The following is a 24,562-nucleotide window of genomic DNA, read 5'->3' on the forward strand; positions in this document are numbered from 1 at the left end:
CGCTCTTTCAAATTCTGAAGATGGCAGGGGTAAAATACAGGGAGCGCAGGGTATTTACAATTTGTACAGAAACCAGATGGCAGTTATAAGAGTCGAGGGACATGAAAGGGAAGCAGTGGTTGGTGTTATTCAATCTGTATATTGAGCAAGCCGTGACAGAAACAAAAGAAAAATTCGGAATAGGTATTAAAATCCGTGGTGAAGAAATAAAAACTTTGAGGATCGCCAATGACATTGTAACTCTGTCAGAGACAGCAAAGAACTTGGAAGAGCAGTAGAAAGGAGGGTATAAGATGAACATCAACAAAAGCAAAACGAGGATAATGGAATGTAGTCGAATTAAGTCAGGTGATGCTGAGGGAATTAGATTAGGAAATGAGACACTTAAAGTAGTAAAGGGATTTTGCTATTTGGGGAGCAAAATAACTGATGATGGTCGAAGTAGAGAGGATATAAAATGTAGACTGGCAATGGCAAGGAAAGCATTTCTGAAGAAGAGGAGTTTGTTGACATCGAGTATAGATTTAAGTGTCAGGAAGTCATCTCTGAAAGTATTTGTATGGAGTGTTGCCATGTACGGAAGTGAAACATTGACGATAAATAGTTTGGACAAGAAGAGAATAGAAGCTTCTGAAATGTGGTGCTACAGAAGAATGCTGAAGATTAGATGGGTAGATCACATAACTAATGAGGAAGTATTGAATAGGATTGGGGAGTAGAGAATTTTGTGGCACAACTTGACTAGAAGAAGGGATTGGTTGGTAGGACATGTGCTGAGGCTTCAAGGGATCACCAATTTAGTATTGGAGGGCAGCGTGGAGGATAAAAATCATAGAGGGAGACCAAGAGATGAATACACTAAGCAGATTCAGAAGGATGTAGGTTACAGTAGGTACTGGGAGATGAAGAAGCTTGCACAGGATAGAGTAGCATGGAGAGCTGCATCAAACCAGTCTCAGGACTGAAGACCACAACAACAACAACAACAACAACAACGATAAAACACACAAACTTTGAAACGCCTGCACTTTGTCGAAATTATGTCAGAGTGTAAGCAAGAATGTCTCTTTGGAATGTCATTACTCGTGTATGCAAACCTGAACAATATTTTAATACATTGCTCAAAACACTTTATGTGCCACAAATCCCCCCCCCCCCCCCCCCACATAATATGCTGTTCGCAGTTAAAACAAGCACACTGTATCTATCTCTAATACATTTTGCTAAATCCACTTTGCACAACAAATAATAAACAATTATTTAAATAATAATCATTTTTAATGTACCATGTTTTCAAATTGGACTAAAGAGAATAACATAATTTCTCCTCGCCCCACACAGTTTCCTAAAGCCAAACAGATAGTCCTGAAAATTTGTGACTGTGAATTTTTAATAAGTATGAAAATATTTTTAAGATTTAAAAGGAAAAATGAGGGGCACATGAAGATGAACAGTTCACAAAACAAATATGTATTGCATGTGCCCCACATTTTTAGTTATAAATCTTAAAAGTATTTTCATGCTTATTAAAAATTCACAATCACAAATTTTCAAGACTACCTGCATGCAATTAGGTATCTGGATGTGGTTAGAAGAAATTATTTTATACTTTTTAGTCTGATTTAAAAATGTCATATTTTAAAAGTTCATTTTTATACAAGTCATTATTTTCTACTTTTTAGTCTCGTGTGTGAATTTTTTAAAATTGATTTCAAACATTTTCATGGGATTTCAACAGATACTTCAAGTAAATTTCAGATTTATTTCACTTCTCTTCACCTGCGTCAACCACAATATTGCTTCCTCCCACCTAAATCTCAAGAGAAGACCAGGAGGTAAAAGTTAGAGAGATTCAAGCTCACATGGAGACTTATTAGAAATTTCTCTTCTTGCAAACCATTTGTGACTTGAACAAGGAAAGTGGGGGAAATGACAATAGAACTAAAAGACAAGAGAGTGAGTCAATATTGCATCCAATTCTGGGCTATGTTTGAAGTTTCAAGTCTCTAGTTCATTGGCAAGTTAGTTTAAAATCAACTACAAAAATTGTAAAGAACAAACTAACAGACATAAAAGAAGGCAATTAACAAAAACAAAATTACCTAAGGTTTGAGCACAGGTTTCTCTTACAGGTGCTACAACTTGGTCAGAAACAAAGTCACCAAATCGATCAAGTGCGAGGACACAAAGCAATCTCAGAGCCATATCTTCCAGCCACATTTCATGATATTCCTCTTGCTGCAAAGCAAAACAGGCACAGAATGAAAAAATACCAGAAATTATTCTACACTAATGAACAAAATACAATGGTGTTTAAAATTTCTACTAACTTCAGAATGAGACATGTAGGTTGCCTTCCCAGCACTTCTACCATGTATGCGTATAACTTCTCTCAACGTAGTTGCAGCACCATGCCGCACCTCCCAGGAAGGACTGAATAAGTCATGACACAAACGGTCACAAAAACCTTCAAATGGCCAGTCAACTGCCTGAAATGAAGATGATCACGATGTAAAGACAGTTTAGTATCACAAAGTCAATTAAGATCAAGTTTATAGGAACACGCAGTTTTAGTGAGTATTCATTAACTTTGAATTGTGCATAATTGTATTCTAGTCATCTAGTGGAAATAATGAGTCGCACGCAGATAGGCACAAGAAAAAAATTAAAAAATTAAAAAAAAAGAGACAATAAAAAGACTGTCGAACAAGTAACTTTCAGAAAAAGGCCTTCATTGGAAAAAAAAATATATATATATATATATATATATATAAAAATCACACACGCGCGCGATCACAGTCTCTGGCTGTCAAGGCCACACTGTCAGCAGCTGCGCATGATGCAGACTGGGCAGTGAGGATAAGCAGGATGATGGGGCAGGGAGAGGGGGGGGTAGAGCATGGCATGGATGGGGGACAGTGAAGTGCAGCTTGTGTGAGCATACAGGGTAAAGGTGGAGAGAGGGTAGGGCACTAGTAAAGTGAGGAGGTTACAAGGGGGTGGAGGGGTGTGCTCAGGATGGGGATGATAAGGGGGGTGGGGAGACAGTGGAAGGAGAGGAGTAAAAAGACTGTGGGTACATTGGTGGAATAGAGGGCTGTGTAGTGCTGGAGTGAGCACAGAGAAGGGGATAGGTGGGTATAGGCTAAAGACTAGTGAAGGTTGAGGCCAGGAAAGGTACAAGAATGTAGGATGTGGAATATAATATTGCAGCGAAGCTTTCATTAAAATGAAGAATGTTGCATGGTCAGTAACTGGTTGGTCCAGCTGTTTCTTGGCCACTGTGGGGCATCCTGGATGGTTGGGTTTATGGACTTTAGGAAGCAATGTAGAAGGTTGGAGAGCGGGGTGTGGTAGAGGTGAGGAGAGAGATGGACTCTGGGAAGAGGTTCTTAGACAAGCCTAAAGATTTGAGGAGACTGGAGATCCCTCTGGATTTCTGGAATGGGGTCACTATGGAGGTGGAGTCTTTGTCAGCAGGTATGATTATAAGTCCAGGGTCGGTTTTTAGTTGGTGGCTTGTGGTTCTTTCTGCAGATGTAAGGTTAGCTTGCATGTTGAGAGATTTGGGGAATGAAGGTGAGGCAAAGTTTGAGGTTTAGAAATTCTGGAAAGTTCCAACAGGGGGTGATTAAGGAGTAGGGGTAGGAGCAAGGGGGGATGGGGGGATCATGGTTGGAGGGAGGTGTGAACTGAGTCAGGCAGGGTTCAACATTTGTCTTTGGTTGTGTCCATCTAGTAGGGTTCATGGTGAAAAAGTGTTTCCACTGTAGGGACCTGGAGAAGGAGAGATCTTTAAGAAGTCCTGCATGATTGAATTTGTGAGTGGGACAGAAGATGAGGCCTTTGGAAAGGACTGATACTTCTGTGGGGCAGGGTTTGTCAGTTATGAGGAGGTGAGGGGGCAGTTTGGAGATTGTTGTAGAGTTGGAGAGTTTTTTGAGGCAGTGTTGTGCATGCTGCTCTAGTTCCTGGAGGGCAAGAGTTTCTATATGTGATATGGGATCCAGGCACTTGGGATTGCACAGCAGAATTTTACAGATGGGAAGGAAGTGTTGCAAGATCTGATCCTGATTGACATGGTTTTGCAGGACTACATTGGTGAGGGTTAAGGACTGGAGGAATCTTAACAGATGGGCTCAGTGTGGAAGGGGGGAACCGCAGCCAGAGAAGGGTAATTTGACGGTAAGACCATCTGAAGAGATTCGATGGGCCAAGTAGCAAAGCAGGAACAGTATATGGGGCCACGTTGTGGCTAGGGACAAGGAAACTGTTCTGACGCAGATATGAGGAGCAAGGATGCATGGTGGAGGAGAGAAATGCATAAATATACATAGAAAATGATGAACTATGTGCAAAAAAATGCATAATACACCAAAATATGTGGAAAAAATCATGTGAAGGGTGAAACAGATGAAGTGTGAAGAAACTAGATGAAACCTGAGGGAGTAGGCTGACAGCCCAATGATTTCCAAACCTACAACCTCCTTCCTAGTTGCCATGACCAACTATATCCTCCCACCCAATTTACTTCTCCTTTGAAGGCATCACCTACAAACAAATCGGGAGTACGGCAATGGCACCCCACGACACCTCCTATGCTAGCCTATTTTTAGGCCATCCACAGGAATCCTTTCTAACTACCCAGAATCCCGAACCCCTCACCTGGTTCAGGTTCACTGATGACGTCTTTCTGATCTGGACTTGAGGGTGAGAACACCCTGTCCACATTCATCCAGAACCTCAACACCTTCTCCCCCATTTGCTTCACCTGGTACTCCACGATCCCACAAGCCAACTTTCTTAATATTCACCTACACCTCAAAGACAGCTACAATACCTCCGTCCACATCAAGCCTACCTACCACCAGCATTACCTCCACTTCCACAGCTGCCACTCATAGAATATCAAGAATTTCCTTCCATACAGCTTAGCCACCCATGGCTGTTGCATCTGTAGAGATGAGCAGTCCCTCTCGGAATATACCAAGGGTCTCACAGAGGCCTTCACAGATTGTAATTACCTTCCCAACCTTATACAGAAACTCTCCTGTGCCTTATCTCTCCAGTCACCCCATCTCCCAACTAACTTTTGTTGTGCCCCGAAATGGGGAATGTTCTACCTACTATCCTTCCCACTTCTCCTGCAGTAGTATTCTGCTGTCAATTGACTTTACACTACATTCTCTCTATCCTTACACAACTCCTGCTCCCAATCCCTTCTTTCATGGCTCATATCTCTGTAATAGATCTAGATGCAAGAACTGTCCCATATATATTCCCACCCACTTCAGTCTGGTTGCATGCATCACCCCTCCCATCATAGGCAAGGCTACTTGTGAAACCATTCTGTGCTGCATTCTACACAGGCTCAACAACCAACAAGCTGTCTGTCCACATGAATGGCCACTGACAAACTGTAGCAAAGAAATAGCTGAACTATCCAGTTGCCAAGCATGCTGATCAATAAAAATTTTTTCATCTTAATGATTGCTTTACACACTGTGAGATCTGGATCCTTCCTACCAACACCAGCTTTTCTGAACTGTGCAGGTGGGAACTCTCCATTCAGTATATCCTTTGTTCCCATAACCCTCCTGGCCTCAACCTTCATACTGTCCTACATCCACCTATCCCCTTCCCTGTTTCCACTCCAACACTGCACAACTTTATATTCCATGAACACACCTACAGACTTTTAATTTCTCTCCTTCCACTGTCCGCTCCTCCTCCCCCTCCCCCTCCTGCTATCCAACCACCTCACTGCACCTAGCTGCCTACACTCTTTCCACCTTATCCCTGCATGCTTCCACATGCAGCATTTTGCTGTCCACCACCCCTACCCTGCTACCCCTCCCTTCCCCACCTCAGCCTCCTCCTTACCCCCACCACCCAGATCACTTCTCCCACCACATACTGCTGCTTGCAGTGTTGTCTCAGCAGTCAGAGACCCTGACAGCGCGCGCGCGCGCACGCACGCACACATGCGTGCGCGCGCATTGTCTGATTCTCATGAAGATTTGTTAGACAGTCTTTATATTACACAGTCTTTAATTTGTTAGTCCCTATCTCTACTTCTCATAATATTCCTTCAGCTTTACCAAAACATGTAGTAAAACACAAAAGTGCCACGAAGTTCTAAGAGACATTAATCATGCTTGAAGAGCGTAATGAAACTGAGCAACATTTCTCCAACAAAAAAAACTTCATAAGTTACACTCACATCAACTCCCCAACCACCTGCTCCATCTGGAGTACTTTCCACGTGGTTGTGAGAGGTCACCGACAATATATCATCTTGACCTGTGTCTTCTATTTTAATCTTTTTTCTTTCTGGTTCTTCTACAGAAATGCTAACTGTACTCGTTTCTTCTTGACTCTGTGTACTAGTATCACGTGACCTTTGCTTGGTCATTTGCTGACGGGCCAGGCGGCGAGCACGATTCATTTCACGGGAACTCATTCCTTCTACCTGTGAAAGCTCTTGTTGCACTACTTCTCCAACAGATTTCTGGAAAAAAAATTGTCTTCTTATAACAAAACAACCACAGAAAAATAAAAATCAGACCTTTATATGCATTATGACTGTAAAAGCAAATTGAATATAACCATTGCCAATATTACGGTAATGACAATAATTGTGTGAAACACGGGGTCATTAAGGCAGGAGACCACAACTAATTATTAACTGAAAACTTCAACAATCATAGGCGTGAGATGCATAAAATACATATATATTGTAGAAAAGCATTACACTCAGAAATAAGGAAATATAACAACTAAAATACTGGGTGAATAATAAAATGACAGCATGTGGTAAGATAACCTCTCGCTCTAAGTAGAAAACAATCAATTAAAAGAGAAATTAAATGGTTGGAGTGTAAACTGCCACTGATATTATAAGAGACAGAGTATATGACGGCCCTACTCCTTCCTCTTTCAATATGTCAGTTGTATTTTGTGAAAAAAAATTTAAGTTTATCGCTTAGCATCACACAGGGTGTGTGTTATATTACTGCAGCTACCACAGGTTCAGCCATGTAAAGCATTTATGAGCAGGCTTTGCTTTCTGAAATTGTGATTGTTGTTTAGGGCATACACTATGTGATCAATAGTATCTGGACACTTAGGTGAAAATAACTTATAAGTTTGTGGTGCCCTCCATCGGTAATGCTGGAATTCAATACGGTGTTGGTCCATCCTTAGCCTTCATGACAGCTTCCACTCTCACAGGCACACGTTCAGTCAGGTGCTGGAAGGTTTCTTGGGGAAGGGCAGCCCATTCTTCACGGAGTGCTACACAGAGGAGAGGTACTGATGTCGGTCGGTGAGGCCTGGCATGAAGTCAGTGTGCCAAAACATCCCAAAGGTGTTCTATAAGATTCAGGTCAGGACTCTGTGCATACCAGTCCATTACAGGGATGGTACTGTCACGTAACCACTGCACCACAGGTCGTGCATCATGAACAGGTGCTCGAACATGTTGAAAGAAGCAATAGCCAACCCCAAATTGTTCTTCAACAGTGGGAAGCAAGAAGGTGGTTAAAACACCAATGTAGGCCTGTGCTGTGATAGTGCCACACAAAACAAGCACCCCTCCACAAAAACACGACCACACCATAACACCACCACCTCCGAATTTTACTATTGGCACTACACATGCTGGCAAATGACGTTCACCGGGCATTTGCCATACCCACACCCTGCCGTCGGATCGCCACATTGTGCACCATTATTCATCAATCCAGACTTCTTCCACTGTTCAATCATCCAATATTTACGCTCCTTACACCAAGCGAGGCATCGATGACATTTACAGGCATTATGTGTGGCTTATGAGCAGCCGCTCTACTATGAAATCCAAGTTTTCTCACCTCCCGCCTAACTGTCATACTTGCAGTGGATCCTGATGCAGTTTGGAATTCCTGTGTGATGGTCTGGATAGATGTCTCTCTATTACACATTATGACCCTCTCCAACTGCTGGCAGTCTCTGTCAGTCAACAGACGAAGTCAGCCTGTACGCTTTTGTGCTGTACGTGTCCCTTAAGTTTCCACTTCACTATCACACAGGAAACAGTGGACCTAGGGATGTTTAGGAGTGCGGAAATCTTGCATACAGTCTTATGACATGTGACACCCAATCAAACGACCATGTTCGAAGTCCATGAGTTCCACGGAGTGCCCCATTCTGCTCTCTCAAGTTGTCTAATGACCACTGAGGTCACTGATTTGGAGTACCTGGCAGTAGGTGGCAGCAAAATGCACCTAATATGAAAAATGTGTGCTTTGGGGGGTGTCCGGATACTTTTGACCACACAGTGTAGGATGGTAGTACTGAGTGGGCAGTTGCAGTTGGCTGCTCTCGCAGATGTGTTCACAATAGACGTTCTTCAAATAATATACTTGGGATAATTATTCAAACTGTGTTCCCATGTTACTGATCACAGTCACAGTAGGATGTGTTAGTGTCACTATTACTGATTGGCTGCACTCGTATGAAATACACATGTTTGGAAGTAATGAATTCAGGTTAATTACTTGTGCTGCTTTCTGAAGGTTTTAAAGTTCCAGTGTGAAACAATTAACGTTGTACTGTGGCATAAAGGATTTTGCTAAACTGAGTGTAGTTGAACTGGTTTGAAATGAGTAATACCATCATAATAAATCATTAGTCCATTCTGTCAGTAATTTATCGATCGAACATTTCATTGTTCCTTTCCTAAAACAAAATTACCAGCAACAGAAAGTTGATAATTGGCCATCTGAGTGGCAACGAGTAATGCAACCAGTTGTGTTATACATAGAGACTGGTGTCAAAGATGTTGCATCATACAACAATCTGCAGATCCGGAGCCCAATCACCAATGTCAATGTGTAGTGACTGAATTTGGAATTTACAGTGGCACTTTGATTTTTCAAACAATTTTGGACAGGAAAAACGACACAGACAATGAATTACTATCTGAATTATAACTCTGTGTGTGTGTGTGTGCCTGTGTGTGTGTGTGTGTGTGTGTGTGTGTGTGTGTGTGTGTGTGTGTGTGTGTGTGTGTGGGCGCGCGCGCCCATATAAGCTAGTCAAAGTTAGAACTGTCATGTATTTGACAAGGAAGGCAATGTCAACCAAGTTAATTTTAACATGAAAGTTCTTAATAGGTCAGTAGCATCAGCAGAAATCATACTGTAGAGGAAACTGAAAATGAAAGTTCAAACTTGAACAGACACATTGAATTGAGAGAGGCAGGAGTAGCCAACAATTGTGATGATAACGTAGGAAGGGAAGATGTGGTAAAACAACAACAACAACAACAATAATAATAATAATTATTATTATTATTATAATAAACTATGGCAGATAATAAAAAATTGAGTGCAGATTTGAACAAAGAACTAGATGATAATGAGAAAATGGTGAGATGTTTGATGGCTGATAACAAAAGGTCGAATCAACAAACGAAGGCAAGTAATCTAAAATTGGGAGTAAATTTTAACAAAATACACTACTGGCCATTAAAATTGCTACACCAAGAAGAAATGCAGATGATAAACGGGTATTCATGGGACAAATATATTATACTAGAACTGACATGTGATTACATTTTCACGCAATTTGGGTGCATAGATCCTGAGAAATCAGTACCCAGAACAACCACCTCTGGCCGTAATAACGGCCTTGGTACGCCTGGGCATTGAGTCAAACAGAGCTTGGATGACATGTACAGGTACAGCTGCTCATGCAGCTTCAACACGATACCACAGTTTATCAAGAGTAGTGACTGGCGTATTGTGACGAGCCAGTTGCTTGGCCACCATTGACCAGATGTTTTCAATTGGTGAGAGATCTGGAGAATGTGCTGGCCAGGGCAGCACTCTAACATTTTCTGTATCCAGAAAGGCCCCTGCCCCTACAGGACCTGCAACATGCGGTTGTGCATTATCCTGCTGACATGTAGGGTTTCGCAGGGATCGAATGAAGGGTAGAGCCACAGGTCGTAACACATCTGGAATGTAACGTCCACTGTTCAAAGTGCCGTCAATGCCAACGGGAGGTGACCGACACGTGTAACGGATGGCACCCCATACCATCATGCCGGGTGATACGCCAGTATGGCGACGACGAATACACGCTTCCAATGTGCGTTCACCACGATGTTGTAAACAGAACCTGGATTCATCCGAAAAAAATGACATTTTGCCATTCGTGCACCCAGTTGAGTACACCATTGCAGGCGCTCCTGTCTATGATGCAGAGTCAAGGGTAACCGCAGCCACTGTCTCCGAGCTGATAGTCCATGCGGCTGCAAACATCGTCGAACCGTTCGTGCAGATGGTTGTTGTCTTGCAAACGTCCCCATCTGGGTACTCAGGGATCGAGACGTGGCTGCACGATCCGTTACAGCCATGCGGATAAGATGCCTGTCATCTTGACTGCTAGTGATACGAGGCCATTGGGATCCAGCACGGCGTTCCGTATTACCCTCCTGAACCAACCGAGTCCATATTCTGCTAACAGTCATTGGATCTCTACCAACGCAAGCAGCGATGTCGCGATACGATAAACCGCAATCGCGGTAGGCTACAATCCGACCTTTATCAAAGTCGGAAACGTAATGGTACCCATTTCTCCTCCTTACACGAGGCATCACAACAACGTTTCATCGGGCAATGCCGGTCAACTGCTGTTTGTGTATGAGAAATCGGTTGGAAATTTTCCTCCTGTCAGCAAGTTGTAGGTGGCGCCACTGGCGCCAACCTTGTGTGAATGCTCTGAAACACTAATCATTTGCATATGACAGCATCTTCTTCCTGTCAGTTAAATTTTGCGTCTTTAGCATGTCATCTTCGTGGTGTAGCAATTTGAATGGCCAGTAGTGTAGATAATCATGAGATTCAGGATAAGTTCAATAATTTAAGAATGAATGTTTTGAGTCGATGCACAACAATCTGAATTCCAGCATGAGGTTAAGACACATTGCTAAGCAGACAGAAGCGCACGGGACCAAAATACAAGCCCAAGTAAACTCACAATAGGAAATTGTTAAACTAGATCTAATGGGCAGTATAGTAAGGGAATAGTGAAGTAGTTCATGTGAAAATAAGTGCAAACAAAATAAAAATTATTTGATTACTGTAGTATCAGGTGTGCAATAATCATATTCAAATTTAGAATCGAAAGCACATGAGCTGGAAAAGAACACTGAAAGATGTAAAAATCTGCAACTTGTGAGCTGATACGAACATAATTCGCCAACAAGTTAATGCGAGAAAATCACGGTGCGGGCTATTGTACAATTATTATTGTCAATAATCTGCTCATTCAAAGAGAATTTAAGGAATCGGGCACACACAAACAATTACATCCAACTAATTTCATGATACAATTTAGAGTTGCATTCATGTGAATTCAGAACAAGTCAGAAAAAAATATTTGGGAACAACATGAGTGCATGTACTAGAACATGGGGAAACTGTGTGTGTGTGTGTGTGTGTGATCAATATACTATATTTGTTTGCTTTGAAAATGTGTTTCTCCACAAGGATTGGTTACAAGAGAAACTGTGAAGCATAAAAAGAAAAATTATTTTCGATGCACAACTTTAATTGTGGCAAAGGGTCAATGTGCATCTTCCTTCAAAAATACTGAAAATCGAATGGTTATACAGAACATCCCATCAGCGATGATTATCTGATTATAATTTTGATAAAGTATTTGCTGTGGAAAGTACGAAGGCAGTGGGCATCATGTAACATTCAATGATTTCTGCGAGGTATTACGAGTCATTGACCCTTTAGAAGACACATCAAACGCAATCAATACTTTCAATTATACAAAGCACCATGGCAAGATAAATTTGAGCACCTGTCATGGAGTCAGCAAAACAATAATTAAACAAGATACAATTATGAACGAACAGATGACCTTTCGCAGAGTTATGCGCAGAATGATGATTGTTTTAGAAATGATGAAAGAGGTAAAATGATTTTGAAAGGCAGAACCAAAGAGCAGTGCAAAAGAGAAGATTTCGGGCTCAATGAACTCTTGAGACATGGATAACAGATACTGATAAAATGAGCGAACACCAGTAAACTGAATGTAGTTTCAGATGAGAACCACTCCGGCACATGTTAACAATTTAATGTGTTGTCTCCAACAGTACAAATGATTAGATGTGATACTGAAAATATTAAAGGTGAACTAGTAAAACATAAAACAATGGAAAATCCAGGATGGAATATAACAATACAAGAGAAGGAAAGTTGCTATTCACTATATAGCGGAGATGCTGAGCCGCGATAGGCACAATAAAAAGATTCACACAAACACAGCTTTCGGCCATCATAGCCTTTGTCAGCAATAGACACACATACAAACACGCACTCACGCAAGTGCAAATAGCACACACATCTACAGTCTCAGAGAGCTGAAACTACACTGCGAGCAGCAGCACCAGTGCATGATGGGAGTGGCGACTGAGTGGGGGTAAGGAGGAGGCTGGGGCAGGGAGGGAGAGGAATAGTATGGTGGGAGTGACGGACAGTGAAGTGTTGCAGTTTAGACAGAGGGTAGGAGAGAAGGTGCGGAGGGGGCAGGGGGTAAGTAGCGGAAAGGAGAGAAATAAAAATAAAAGAAATTAAAAGACTGGGTGTGACGGTGAAATGATGGCTGTGTAGTGCTGGAATAGGAACAGGGAGGGGGCTGGATGAGTGAGGACAGTGACTAACAAAGGTTGAGGCCAGGGGGGTTACGGGAGCGTAGTTATGTATTGCAGGAAAAGTTCCCACCTGCGCAATTCAGAAAAGCTGGTGTTGGTGAAGGTGAACTAGTAATGGACAAAGTACAAACTGCAATGACACTTTAATTTCAGTGATTGAACTTTGTGTAAATAGTCATAAAATTACAGCTGCCTTAGACCCTGAAAGTGATGCTACCACAATATCTAGCAATTTATACAAACAGTTTTAGTGTTTCTGATAAGAATGAGGAATTGGAAGTCGATTTCATTAGCTTCATCAGAGAAGAAGTAGTTTCTGCAGGTTTAGAAGTTAGAATTATTAAGAAGAAAATAGATCATGGGATAGAAGCAGCAGTTTACATGTAGGATTATACGTCCATGGTGAGAGGAGAGAAAAATCAGGAGTTCATGTGAAAAATTAGGGAAAAATTGACAGGTTGAGCAATTTGCAAATGTTCTAGAGAGAAAAATTGCATGCAAGCATGCAGAGAGAGTATCCAGCAAACCCGATACTATTAAATAAAATAATCTATTTTTGAAAATATACTATAACTGAATAGACAAAAAAACTTAAACATGGACTGATGAAAGAACGTCAATGTCAAAATATAGCTTGACCACAGGAACTGTTCAGAACAAAATATTATCTGATCTACTAGCTATAAAAGAAGCTGTAGAAAATAAAATCAAGTTTATAATAGAAAACGATGTAATTGAGAGACAGACTGTGAATATTGCAATCCTATACACAGAGTAATATAATGGACTTTGGTATTACATCAAATGGAGGCTGTTCAGTTTAAACATTTCAAGTGCAGCATTTGTTTGAACTCTGGATGTGATTCTACGGAGAAGCTTTTGTAGAATGTAATACACTATGGAGATGATAATTTGGTTGTATCTACTCCATGGGAAAAACACAGAGACAGGCTGGATAGTTCAGATTACACTAAAATCGGCTGGACTCACCTCCAGTCGGCTAAAACTGGAATTCATGAAGAAGATACAATGTTTAAAGAATGCCATATCATCAGCAAGAACTGAACCAGACCTGAAGAAATTAGAAGCAATTTGAAATTTTCTGTTACCAATCTGTAAAAAAAACAACTTCAATCATATCTCTGCTTCTGTGAATACAACTAATATTTTATTAAATAACACTGTAATAAATTAAAAAGAATTTTTCCTGGACATGACAGATAGCCTTGTCACAGTGGTAACACTTGTTTCCGTCAGATCACCAATGCTAAGAACTGTTGGGCTTGACTAGCACTTGGATGGGTGACCGTCTGGGTCTATAGAGCACTGTTGACAAGTGGGGTGCACTCTCCCCTCGTGAAGCCAACTGAGGAGCTACTTGTTTGAGAAGTAGTGACAACTCTGGTCACGAAAACTGAGAAAAGCTGGAAGAGCGGTGTGTTGACCCCACGCCCCTCCATATCTGCATCAGTGACACCTATTGGCTGAGGATGACAAGGTAGTCAACTGGTACCACTAGGTCTTCTGAGGCTTGTTCGGACAGAGTTTCTGAACGTGGAGTATTGATCAAGAGGAAGGTGCTTGATGAGATCAAGAAGCAACTCGTAAGTGATCCACTACTGCAGATGCCAGCTCTTAAAAACATTTTACCTTGGAACAGACATGAGTGAATTTGGTTCGGCACTGCATCCATTTATATGAAATAATCATTAGGAACATCACATGATAGTGTTTTCAAGCTGAGTTTTGTCAGCTTGAGACAGGAAATGGAGTACGACAGCGCATGAAGCGTTCGCGATTGTGGAGGGCTTGGACCAGTTCCATTATTTTCTGCATGTACAGCACATCATTGTATGGAGAGATCATCTAACATTATTCTTCTCACCTCAGTGCACATTCATTACGTAATCAGCTTGCTAGATGGACCCTTGCTTTACAGGAATTTGACTTTGAAATCCAATATATTTCTACTGAAACAAATGTGGTACCTGATGCTTTATCACAGCATCTGCCAAATTTAAAACATATTTTCACCAACACTTCAAAGAAATCAAGACCAATTTTATAAGAGGTGTGAACAGTGTGTCAAAAATCCATAAGTTCCTACATTACACCAAGGCACAGCAGGTGGCAGATGTAATTTTAAAAATGATCATCGTAATGTATCAAGAAAATTTGGCAACCTAATTCATGATGACATCTTATACCGCAGAAATGCCCAAGTCAAAATTGCGATGGCTTTGCATGCCAAAATATAATACTGATGATTTGATTAAATATATAAATATATACACAGAGTTTTCCACATTTTGGTCTGAAGAAATGCTTACTTTTATTTATTTATTTATTTATTTCATGTTCCGTAGATCCAGTTAGTGAGTCAATCACAAGGATATGGAACATGTCAAATTGTACAGGTTTCAATTTAAACTTACAATAAATACAAGGGCAATTCAATGCCAAATTGTACATAGTTTGCATAAGACATACTATAAGCACAGTAATAGATACAATGTCAGCTAGATAACATAACAACCATTTAACAGAAAACGCAGTTTCAAATAAAGGTAAAAGATAAGAGCACAAAGTTAAATCAGATATTAGGCCTACAAGAGTAAATACAGGTACAGCCAATTTGTTGTTACAAAAAGTGTGCTAATGCTCAAATGCACAATAAAATCAATTGAACTACTTCTAGACACAATAAGTTTAGTGATGGTATACATTTTCTTTCAGATATTCATCCACAGTATAAAAAGATTTCTCTGTCAGGCAATCTTTGAGAACTTGCTTAAATTTTGACAGTTCTGTATGAACACATTTGATATTTAGTGGTAGAGCATTGAACAGCTTAATGCTGGAGTAGTAAACTCCTTTTTGTTCCAGAGTGAGACGTTTCATTTCGAAATGTAGATTGTTTTTGTTTCTGGTGTTATAGCCCTGGAATTTACTGTTGTCTTGGTAGATAGAATAATTTTTGCACACAAAGGTCAGCAAGGAAAAAATATACTGCGAGGCAATTGTTAGGATGCCTATCTTCCGAAACAAGTGCCTGCAAGAATGTCTTTGATGGATTCCACACATTATTCCGATTGCTTTTTTTTGGAAGGTGAAAACTTTTTTTGCAAGTGATTGGTTCCCCCAGAATATGATAGCATATGACATCAATGAGTGGAAGTAGCCAAAGTAGGCAACCTTAATGGTGTCAACTTCAGCCACTGAAGAAATTACCCGTAATGCAAATGTTGCCGAGCTAAGTTTTTTACATAGATGAAGAATATGAACTGACCAATTACATTTGCTGTCTATGTAAGCACCCAGGAATTTTGTATCTTCAACCTTCTGTATTGGTTGATCTCTACATTTTATGTTAATTACATCAAGATTAATTTGTGATGTATGGAACCTCTTACAATGAGTTTTATCTGCATTGAGTGAGAGACCATTTGAGGAGAACCAATTTAAGATGTCATTAAAAATAGTATTTGTAGTTTGTTCAAGATCGTGATCTATCAAATCGTCAATTAGAATTGTGGTATCATCAGCAAACAGGGTAAATTTGCTGTTTGTCTCGGAACAAAGCAATGTCTTCAAGAACAGGTGACCTTTAATACCGTGTCTTGGCTAGTACGAAGAGATACAAAAGAATGTGATTTATGTAAGCGTACCAAGGTGTCTACAACACAATATAAAGGATAAATGAACAATATTCTCCCACAAACAGGCTAAGTCATTGCTTTCGATGTTTTTTGACTGCTTCCTAAATCTCGCGGAAACTTCTCACGGAGCTCATTTAGTGGAATTACAGCAGAACCCCACTTTTACGATTATCAAGCAGCTTTAAAGAATAGTGTAAAACAAAGTAAAATGTAAAATATGGGCAATAACTTTTTAAACAGTAAAAGTAACATATGTGATACCCCATCTTGCATTTTCATAGTTAGTTTGATATATGTACATAATAGGCATCAAAATAATAGCAAGGGGGTTGTTTTTTATCCATCACTAGATGTGCCCTATGGTGTTATCCACAGCTAAAAAGTTATTTACAAAGAAATTTTAATGCAGAAACTAACTATACACACATATGCACCATCGAAAAAGTTATCTCTTGGAGATATTGAGATGCAAGCCACACATGGGCCAGTAAAGTGCATGACACACACACACACACACACACACAATGAGAGAGAGAGAGAGAGAGAGAGAGAGAGAGAGAGAGATGATGCAAGAAGTTGACAGAATACATTGCTCACAACTCATTCGTTTATTTAACAGAAAAAAATTACACAACTAAGTAGTGAATTACAAAATGTGCCAGGAAAGGAAGTAAATTACTTCATTGCTATTTGCGATGTATCGAGCACAGAAAAGATCATAATTGTCTTCGTGTGTGCAGAGGGCCAGAAATCTACTATAATACATCTCTGTAAACAATGTACTAATACTTCTTATTTTCTGTATATATGTAGAGGTTGCTGGCTCTCAACACATGCAAGCAGCCAACGTACATCTGTCTGTGCAAAAAACATGGTGTGCCCAGATGAATACCTGCCACTTTTAATGTTTTCCTCAACTATTTATTTATAGTGATTGAGATAGCCACTTTCAAAGAGAACTGCTAAAGTTTGAATTAGAAAGGCAAATTTGTTGGGATGATAGGAATTTGTGGTGTCAAAATTGTCTCCGTTGGCTCCAAATCCAGTAGTTATGTTGCCCATCCCACGGGAACAGTGACCCCCCCTCAGAATAAAAGGTACCATAGCCTATGTGTTTATTCAGGATGAAGGCTATCTCCCAGTCCAATGTTCATCCAAATCCATCCAGCCACTTCAGTGTGAAGGAGTAACAAACATACTAACTCGACGAAGAAAGAAAATAAGCAAACAATTTTGTACTTGTTTTCTTAAATTATGTTCTCAAGCTGTAACATTTCACAGTGTGTATAATTCACATGCCTGCTAATTTAGCATCATTTAATATTTAGCTATTGTTTGTTTCCTATCTACTGGGCCCCTTTGTTACTTGTTACTTTCTCACTGAACATTTTGCCATTAATTTCCAGGTTAAATTTATTTTTTGAGGGCCAGGGATGTGAAAGGGTCCTATATCCTCTCATGTTGGTATATTTATTACATTTTGAGACATTTTGTAAGTTTATTGCTTAGTGTTACCATAGAGTACGTGTTATATTACTGCAGCTACCGCTGGTTTAGCAATGTCCCGCATCTAAGAACAAGTTTTGCCTACTGACAATGCTTTCTGAAATTGTGGTAGACATGTAATGTACACGCTTGGTGTAGCACAGCAGTAGCAAGTCGCTGTTATGGTACTGACTCCAAACTGGTCAGCCGCTCTCGCTAAATGTGCTTGTATGAGGCATGCGTGTTTGAATGGACTGATTGGGGGGGGGGGGTGGAATAAACAAATAAAAAATTAAAAAATATTGCAACACCAAGGTGTTGTGCAACATAAATCATGTGTTTCCACATCTGAAAGTTGTTGTCTATTGCAATTTTGTGGCAGTCGCATAAGCATGGCACTATGATGCAAATCAGGTTTTGAATGAGGTCATGTAATACCACAATGAGAAACCGAATATTCCTTCTGCAATACTGCAGATAGACTTGGTAATAATGTATACTCTGTACATAACTAGTGGCACAGGTGGTCACGAGAATGTACGGTCGCAAAATGACAGGGCTCCGGGCATCCAGGTGGCACTACCAAGACGGAAGACATTGTGTTCAGTGTATCGCTCTGGTGCATCATCCTGCACCTGCAGCAGATATCTGAGCAGCAATTGGCAACAAAATCATGCAATGAACTGTTACAAATCAGTTATTTCATGGACGGTAGCAAGCACTCCATTGACTCCATACCACCGCCATTTGCAATTTCAGTGGCGTCAAGTGAGAGGTCGCTAGAGGGCAGGACAGAGGTCTGTTGTGTTTTCTGGTGAAAGCTGGTTCTGCCTTGGTACCGATGATGGCCTTGTGTTGGTTAGGAGGAGGGCAGTTGAGGGCATGCAACCAAATTGATTGCAAATGACACGCACTGGACCTATGCGTGGAGTTATGGGTCTGGGGTGCAATTTTGCGTGACGGCAGGAGCACTCTCATGGTTATCTCATGCACCCTGACTGCAAATTTGTGTGTCAATCTGGTGATTTGACCTGTTTTGCTGCCATTAATGAACAGCATTCCAGGGAGTGTTTTCTAGCAGGATAAGAGTCACCCACATACAGCTGCTAAAACCCAACAAGCTCTACAGTGTTTCAGCATGTCGCCTTGGCCTGCTCGATCAACAAATCTGTCTTCCATCAAGCACATATAGGACACAATCAGATGACAACTCCAGCCAATGTTGGCTCACAGTTACATGGGTTGTGACGCCACGAGCCATATTTGGTTCACGTATACATTGTACTGTGGGCCATGTGAGCCATAACTGGCTCACATGCAGAGTTGTGTTTAGAAGCCTCATAGTACTCACAGATAGTGCATTTCAACTATGGGTTTAAAAGTGGTGGCTCCACTGAACACACTCATGTTCATAACACTCAATATTTTTGCAGTTGGTAGCCATTGTGATTCTTAACTGCAAATGTCAGAAATATACTTAAAGATGACTCAGCAATTGTTAGTTTTGCTGACTGGTCTTGTGTGCTAGTTGAGGTTACGTTTGAATCTTTGATTAGTTTCCTAGTTTGTTATTATGGCCAAAAGAAGACAAAATTTTGAAGAACTTTAGCAGCTAGTGAATGACGCTATGCAAGAGAGCTTACCAAGCTGTAAAAGTGACATTTTTGGTAACACAGACAACTACAATGATTACGAGCCTGATAATAAACATTGTGTTAGAGAACATACAAAGCAACAGAAGCAAATTTGTTGGGATGATTCTAGTTCGTGGTGTCAAAACTGTCTCCTTTTGGCTCCCAATCCAGTAGTTATGCTGCCCATCCCATGGGAACAGTGACCCCACCGCCACCAAGAATAAAAGGTACCATAGTCTAGGTGTTTATTCAGGATGAAGGCTATCTCCCAGTCCAATGTTCATCCAAATCCATCCAGCCACTTCAGTGTGAAGGAGTAACAAACATACTAGCTCGACAAAGAAAGAAAATAAGCAAACAATTTTGTATTTGTTCAGGTTCACTGATGATATCTTCACGATCTGGACTCGAGGCCACGATACCCTTTCTTCCTTTCTTCAAAACCTCAACACCTTCTCTCCCATCCACTTCACATGGTCCTCCTCAACTCAGCAAGCTACCTTCCTAGATGTTGATCTCCTCCTCTTTGATGGCTCCATTCACACTTCTGTCCAAATTAAATCCAAACCAAAAAATCCCTCGCACACAGCCTGGCCATCTGCAGCCACAACAGAATAAATACCTGATATAATCTACATCCTCAAAAACCAATAGGTCAGTCTTCAGGCCGAATTAGTAACAAATAAGAGGGAAAGTGTTTATCACATAGACAAATTGATAAAAACATCTACATCTATATCCATACTCTGCAAATCACTATGAAGCTCATGGCAAAGGGTATGTCGCGCTGTACCAGTTACTAGGATTTCTTCCCATTCCATTCACGTATACAGTGCAGGAAGAATTATTGTTTGAATGCCTGTGTGTGTGTGTGTGTGTGTGTGTGTGTGTGTGTGTGTGTGTGTGTGTGTGTGTGTGTGTGTGTGCTGTAATCATTCTAATCTTATCAAACAACACTGATGTGAGTGATACACGGGGTGTTTTAGTATATTCCTATAGTAACTAACTTTATTCTAACCCACAACTACTTTACATTTGAAGGGAAGGTATATAAACAAATCTGCGGCACAGCCATGGGCACTCTCAGGGCATCCTCATATGCCAACCTACCCATTCTCATCTCTCACCAGGTTTATTTGCCACCCTCTGCCAAAGCATCTGCCCATCTTTCCTCACTCCTCTCCTTTCCTTTCCTTTCCTTTCTTCCCCACCTCCCTGCCCCACAACCACCTGATGCTGTGCCTGTTGGCAGTCTAGGCCCTGCACACTCCACCAGACAGCATACGTCTCTCTCCCCACCTGCACACTGCTATCCCTTCCCCTTCCCCACCCCCTCCATACTGCTGCTTGCACCCCATGTGATAGTTGCACTCCAGCCCAAGATGTTGGAGCTGGCGGTCGTGTGTGCATGAGGTGTGCTTGCTCGTGCATGTGTGTGTGTTTTTTACTGATGAAGGCTGTGGCTGAAAACTTCATGTGTCTTAGTTGTGCCTGTCTGCAACCTGACATGTCTTCTTTATGGTAAATAGCAATCTGTCTTTTTCCTACATTGTTGATATTCCTATAGTATATATTAGACATAAGAAAAATAATTGTTCAAAAATATACTGCCACAGTATGAAATAAATCTATTGGTAGTGCTTAGTGTTTTTTACTCATATTTTGTGCAAAACTATGGTGTACAAAGATCATCTTAAATTTTCTGTTAGAGCCAAAATAATTATTAATAATGTCACTAGATACATCACTCTTTAAAGGTGTTCTAGCAGTTTAATTTCAAATATAAATCAACATTTGATTGCTTTAAGCATGCTTTACCAGAAAGAAAGTAAAATTTCCCATTAATATGCAAATGACAGCGTAAGGAACAGTTAGGTATTACTTAAGATTTAGTATAATTACTTCACTTGCACTAGACAGATATCACACACTGTCAACAATGTTAAGCAACAATCTATCTAGAGTTGCCCCTCATATAATACTTACACCACATGAACCAAGAAAGGAAACAGATCCATCAGTAACTGAAGTGCTAAAATCTTCAGCAGATATTAGGTCTTCCATATCTATGCCAAGACGACTTGATACATCTAAACCAAGACGCGCATTAAGCAACTGTCGTTGCTTTGCCATTCTTTCCCGCATAGCTGATGCTAAGTAATGAAAAGAAATAAATAGAAATTAAAAAGTCAGTAACAGAATTACATCAAAATATATTACAAATCCTGGCAAAGATGACAGTGCCAGTACACTGATATCGCAGAGCAAGTTTTCAGAATGCAATATCATTTTTGATAAATGCATGTAATGCCTGTTGGTCGGGCTTCATCCACAGTTCATTGAATACTATTCAACAAATCCACAGTTCATTGAATACTATTCAACGAACTATGAATGAAGCCCGACTAACAGGCATTACATGCATTGATCAAAAATGATACTGCATTGAGAATGGCTAGTTTCTAGCAGAAATCGAGATCTGCCAATAAAATTTAACAAGGATGACTGATAGGTGAAATCTATTATTTACAATGCAAATTTATCTTGTTACGGACATACACAGTGTACACTGCATAACAACAATGTAGCTCATAGTAATTGTTCAAAGTGACAACCACCAGTCTCAATGAATGCATAACTAGGGTGCATGACTTCTGCTGCATTATCTCTAAGATCCCTTGTGTCTGTTGTACAGGGAGTCAGGCCGCTAGGAGCCTAGCAAGCCTGTCTTCATTTGTTTCTATGGAGGTTTCATACACCAACGTCTTGACCCAGTAGGAAAACTGTCCAGATCTGTGAGATCTGGCGATCACACAGGCCATGGGACAGGACCTCCCCTTCCAATCCAATGATGATGGTACGTATTGTTCAGGAGCTCACGAACATTAACATCAAAGTGGGCTGGTGCACAGTTGTGTTGAAACCAGTTCACTGTGCAGACAACAAGGGACATAGTTTCCAAGAACTATGGCAGCACATTTCACAGGAACACCAGGTAACATGGACCAGTCAAATAAGGAGACAGCAGATAAGGTCCTATTAGTTGATCTTGGATGATGCCCACCCCTATGTTGACAGAATCACTGCTGGTGGCCACTGATGTGCGAGTGTGGTAACTGTTGAAAACAGTCACAGGTGAATGAGGTCTCATCCACGAACAACATAAACTGTACGAAGTTCAGCACTACTGTGGATAATCCTCTGACAGCAATGAAGGCAAGGCTCGAACTTCGTTGCTCTCACTGCTTACACACATTATTTACGACAGCGGTGTAATACCTACTCCAGCAGTACTCTCCATATTGTACCCTAAGAAGAGTGAATTTCAGAGGCAAGCTGACAGGAGATTATTGCTGGATGGTTGGCTACACAATCCAACACCTCTCCTCGAAATCTGTTGTTCCAACATGTCCTTGGTGGGAACCTTGGGCAGCTCTCTATAAAGTGAATGGCTCCTTCTCTAGTAAGTTGGTATCCATGGCGATGAACTTCTTTCCATTAGGATGATGCCTACTGGGAAAGTGTTTTCTGTACATTTGTGTTGCTTTACGGGCTCTACATCCTGACACACCATACTTTAAATGCAAGTCTACCAACCCTCATCGTGAATAACATTCTATCTTTGATCAAGTGTCACGCACTGTACACAGGAACACATCTTGCAATGGACGCATCACAAGCTGCCTGATGCAATGGACAACTGCCACCAGGGATAGTGGAGTGCACGAGATACAGGTTAATGCACCAGTGCAATGCACCTGCTTGTCCATGTGACACATGCTACGAGATAAGCTGTGTACAATGTGTGTGATGGTCAGGGATGTACATTGTTCATCACCCACTGCTTGTTCCTGTCTACAACAGACACAGGGGATCTTTGCGCAAGTGTGGCACAAGTGAATGTGCCATTGCAATACATGCACTGAAACTGATGGTCATCACTTTGAACACTTACTATGAGCTACCTTGTCTTTATGAAGTGTATGCTGAGTATGCCCATAACACAATAAATATGGATTTCCAACCACTGGTTTCCTGTCTCAATACAACTGATGGTGGACCCATTATCACCTGTTGCAATGTTTGAGACACTTCATATATTACAAAAATCTTATGTATAACTGCAATTTGAAAGACATGAAGGATTTAACCAAAATATTCACTTTAAAGCAATTATCCTGAAAAAAGAAATGAGTGGACTGGGCCATCTACAACAGTTAGGTGTAAGTTCAAAGAGGCAAGTGAAGGGCATTCCAAAATAGCTGTTAACTTGCATGTGGCATCATCTGTGTATTCACAGTTTCAAAATACGGTCTATGTCACATTATTAACTGATTTCTCATCAATGAAGGGGTCAAAGAAACAGATTTTTACATGACTCAATGCACAGTTTAGGCGTATTACTGGATTAAGAATGCATGTGGAGCCAAAAATATATGCAAGAACTGTTATATTGCTGGAAACTGAAAATGTCATTTCTGTTTGAGTACCTCTGATAAAACATGCTATACATGAACTTATTCTTGTTGAAAACTCACCTAACATTGTTCTAAGTTCTGGGAACACCTATATAAATATCTCAGAATAACTTGGATGCCATAAAGTGTTTGTGAATGTAGTTCTTTGTTTCTTTCATAAAATGCAGGAACATGCCCACTGTAAATTTAGTGAAACCAATTCAACTCTTCTTAAAGGCTGCATGGAGAGTATGAATTCTTTCATATAACTTGAAGGCAGTGTTTGGAACAATGCATATGAAATTGGCTGTTGAAGGTCCTATTATCCTTATTTGGGAAGGTAAATTGGGTAATCTTATATATTACTAGCAAGTTTGTGATTTCTTTATTTATATATATATTTATTTGATTGGGGGGGGGGGGGGGGGGGTTGAATTGTGAAATAGAGTTGAACATCCTTCCAGATATGCTTGATACTACAATAAAAAACAAAGAACTAATGATTATCAATATGGCAATGTGAAAAATAAGCATGTGAAAGTACAAATTTCTAACAATACAGGGTGTTTATAAATTAGTTATACAAAAATAACCTTTAACTGTGAAAAAGGT

At 40.6% G+C, this 24,562-nt stretch overlaps 1 protein-coding gene across 1 annotated transcript in view; it reads right to left on the reverse strand.

The window, feature by feature from the left end:
- The window catches only part of LOC124774960 (TATA-binding protein-associated factor 172), a 307,412-nt gene that overhangs the window by 258,672 nt on the left and 24,178 nt on the right, over positions 1–24,562 (reverse strand). Inside the window, exons 5-8 of the mRNA XM_047249684.1 lie at positions 21,480–21,646; positions 6,224–6,511; positions 2,331–2,489; positions 2,103–2,238 (exon numbers count right to left, since the gene is read on the reverse strand). Coding sequence (XP_047105640.1) covers positions 2,103–2,238; positions 2,331–2,489; positions 6,224–6,511; positions 21,480–21,646 — 750 coding nt within the window. The remainder of the gene's footprint in view (positions 1–2,102; positions 2,239–2,330; positions 2,490–6,223; positions 6,512–21,479; positions 21,647–24,562) is intronic.

The sequence above is a fragment of the Schistocerca piceifrons genome, chromosome 2 (assembly GCF_021461385.2).
Source record: "Schistocerca piceifrons isolate TAMUIC-IGC-003096 chromosome 2, iqSchPice1.1, whole genome shotgun sequence".
In the NCBI taxonomy this organism is placed as follows: domain Eukaryota; kingdom Metazoa; phylum Arthropoda; class Insecta; order Orthoptera; family Acrididae; genus Schistocerca; species Schistocerca piceifrons.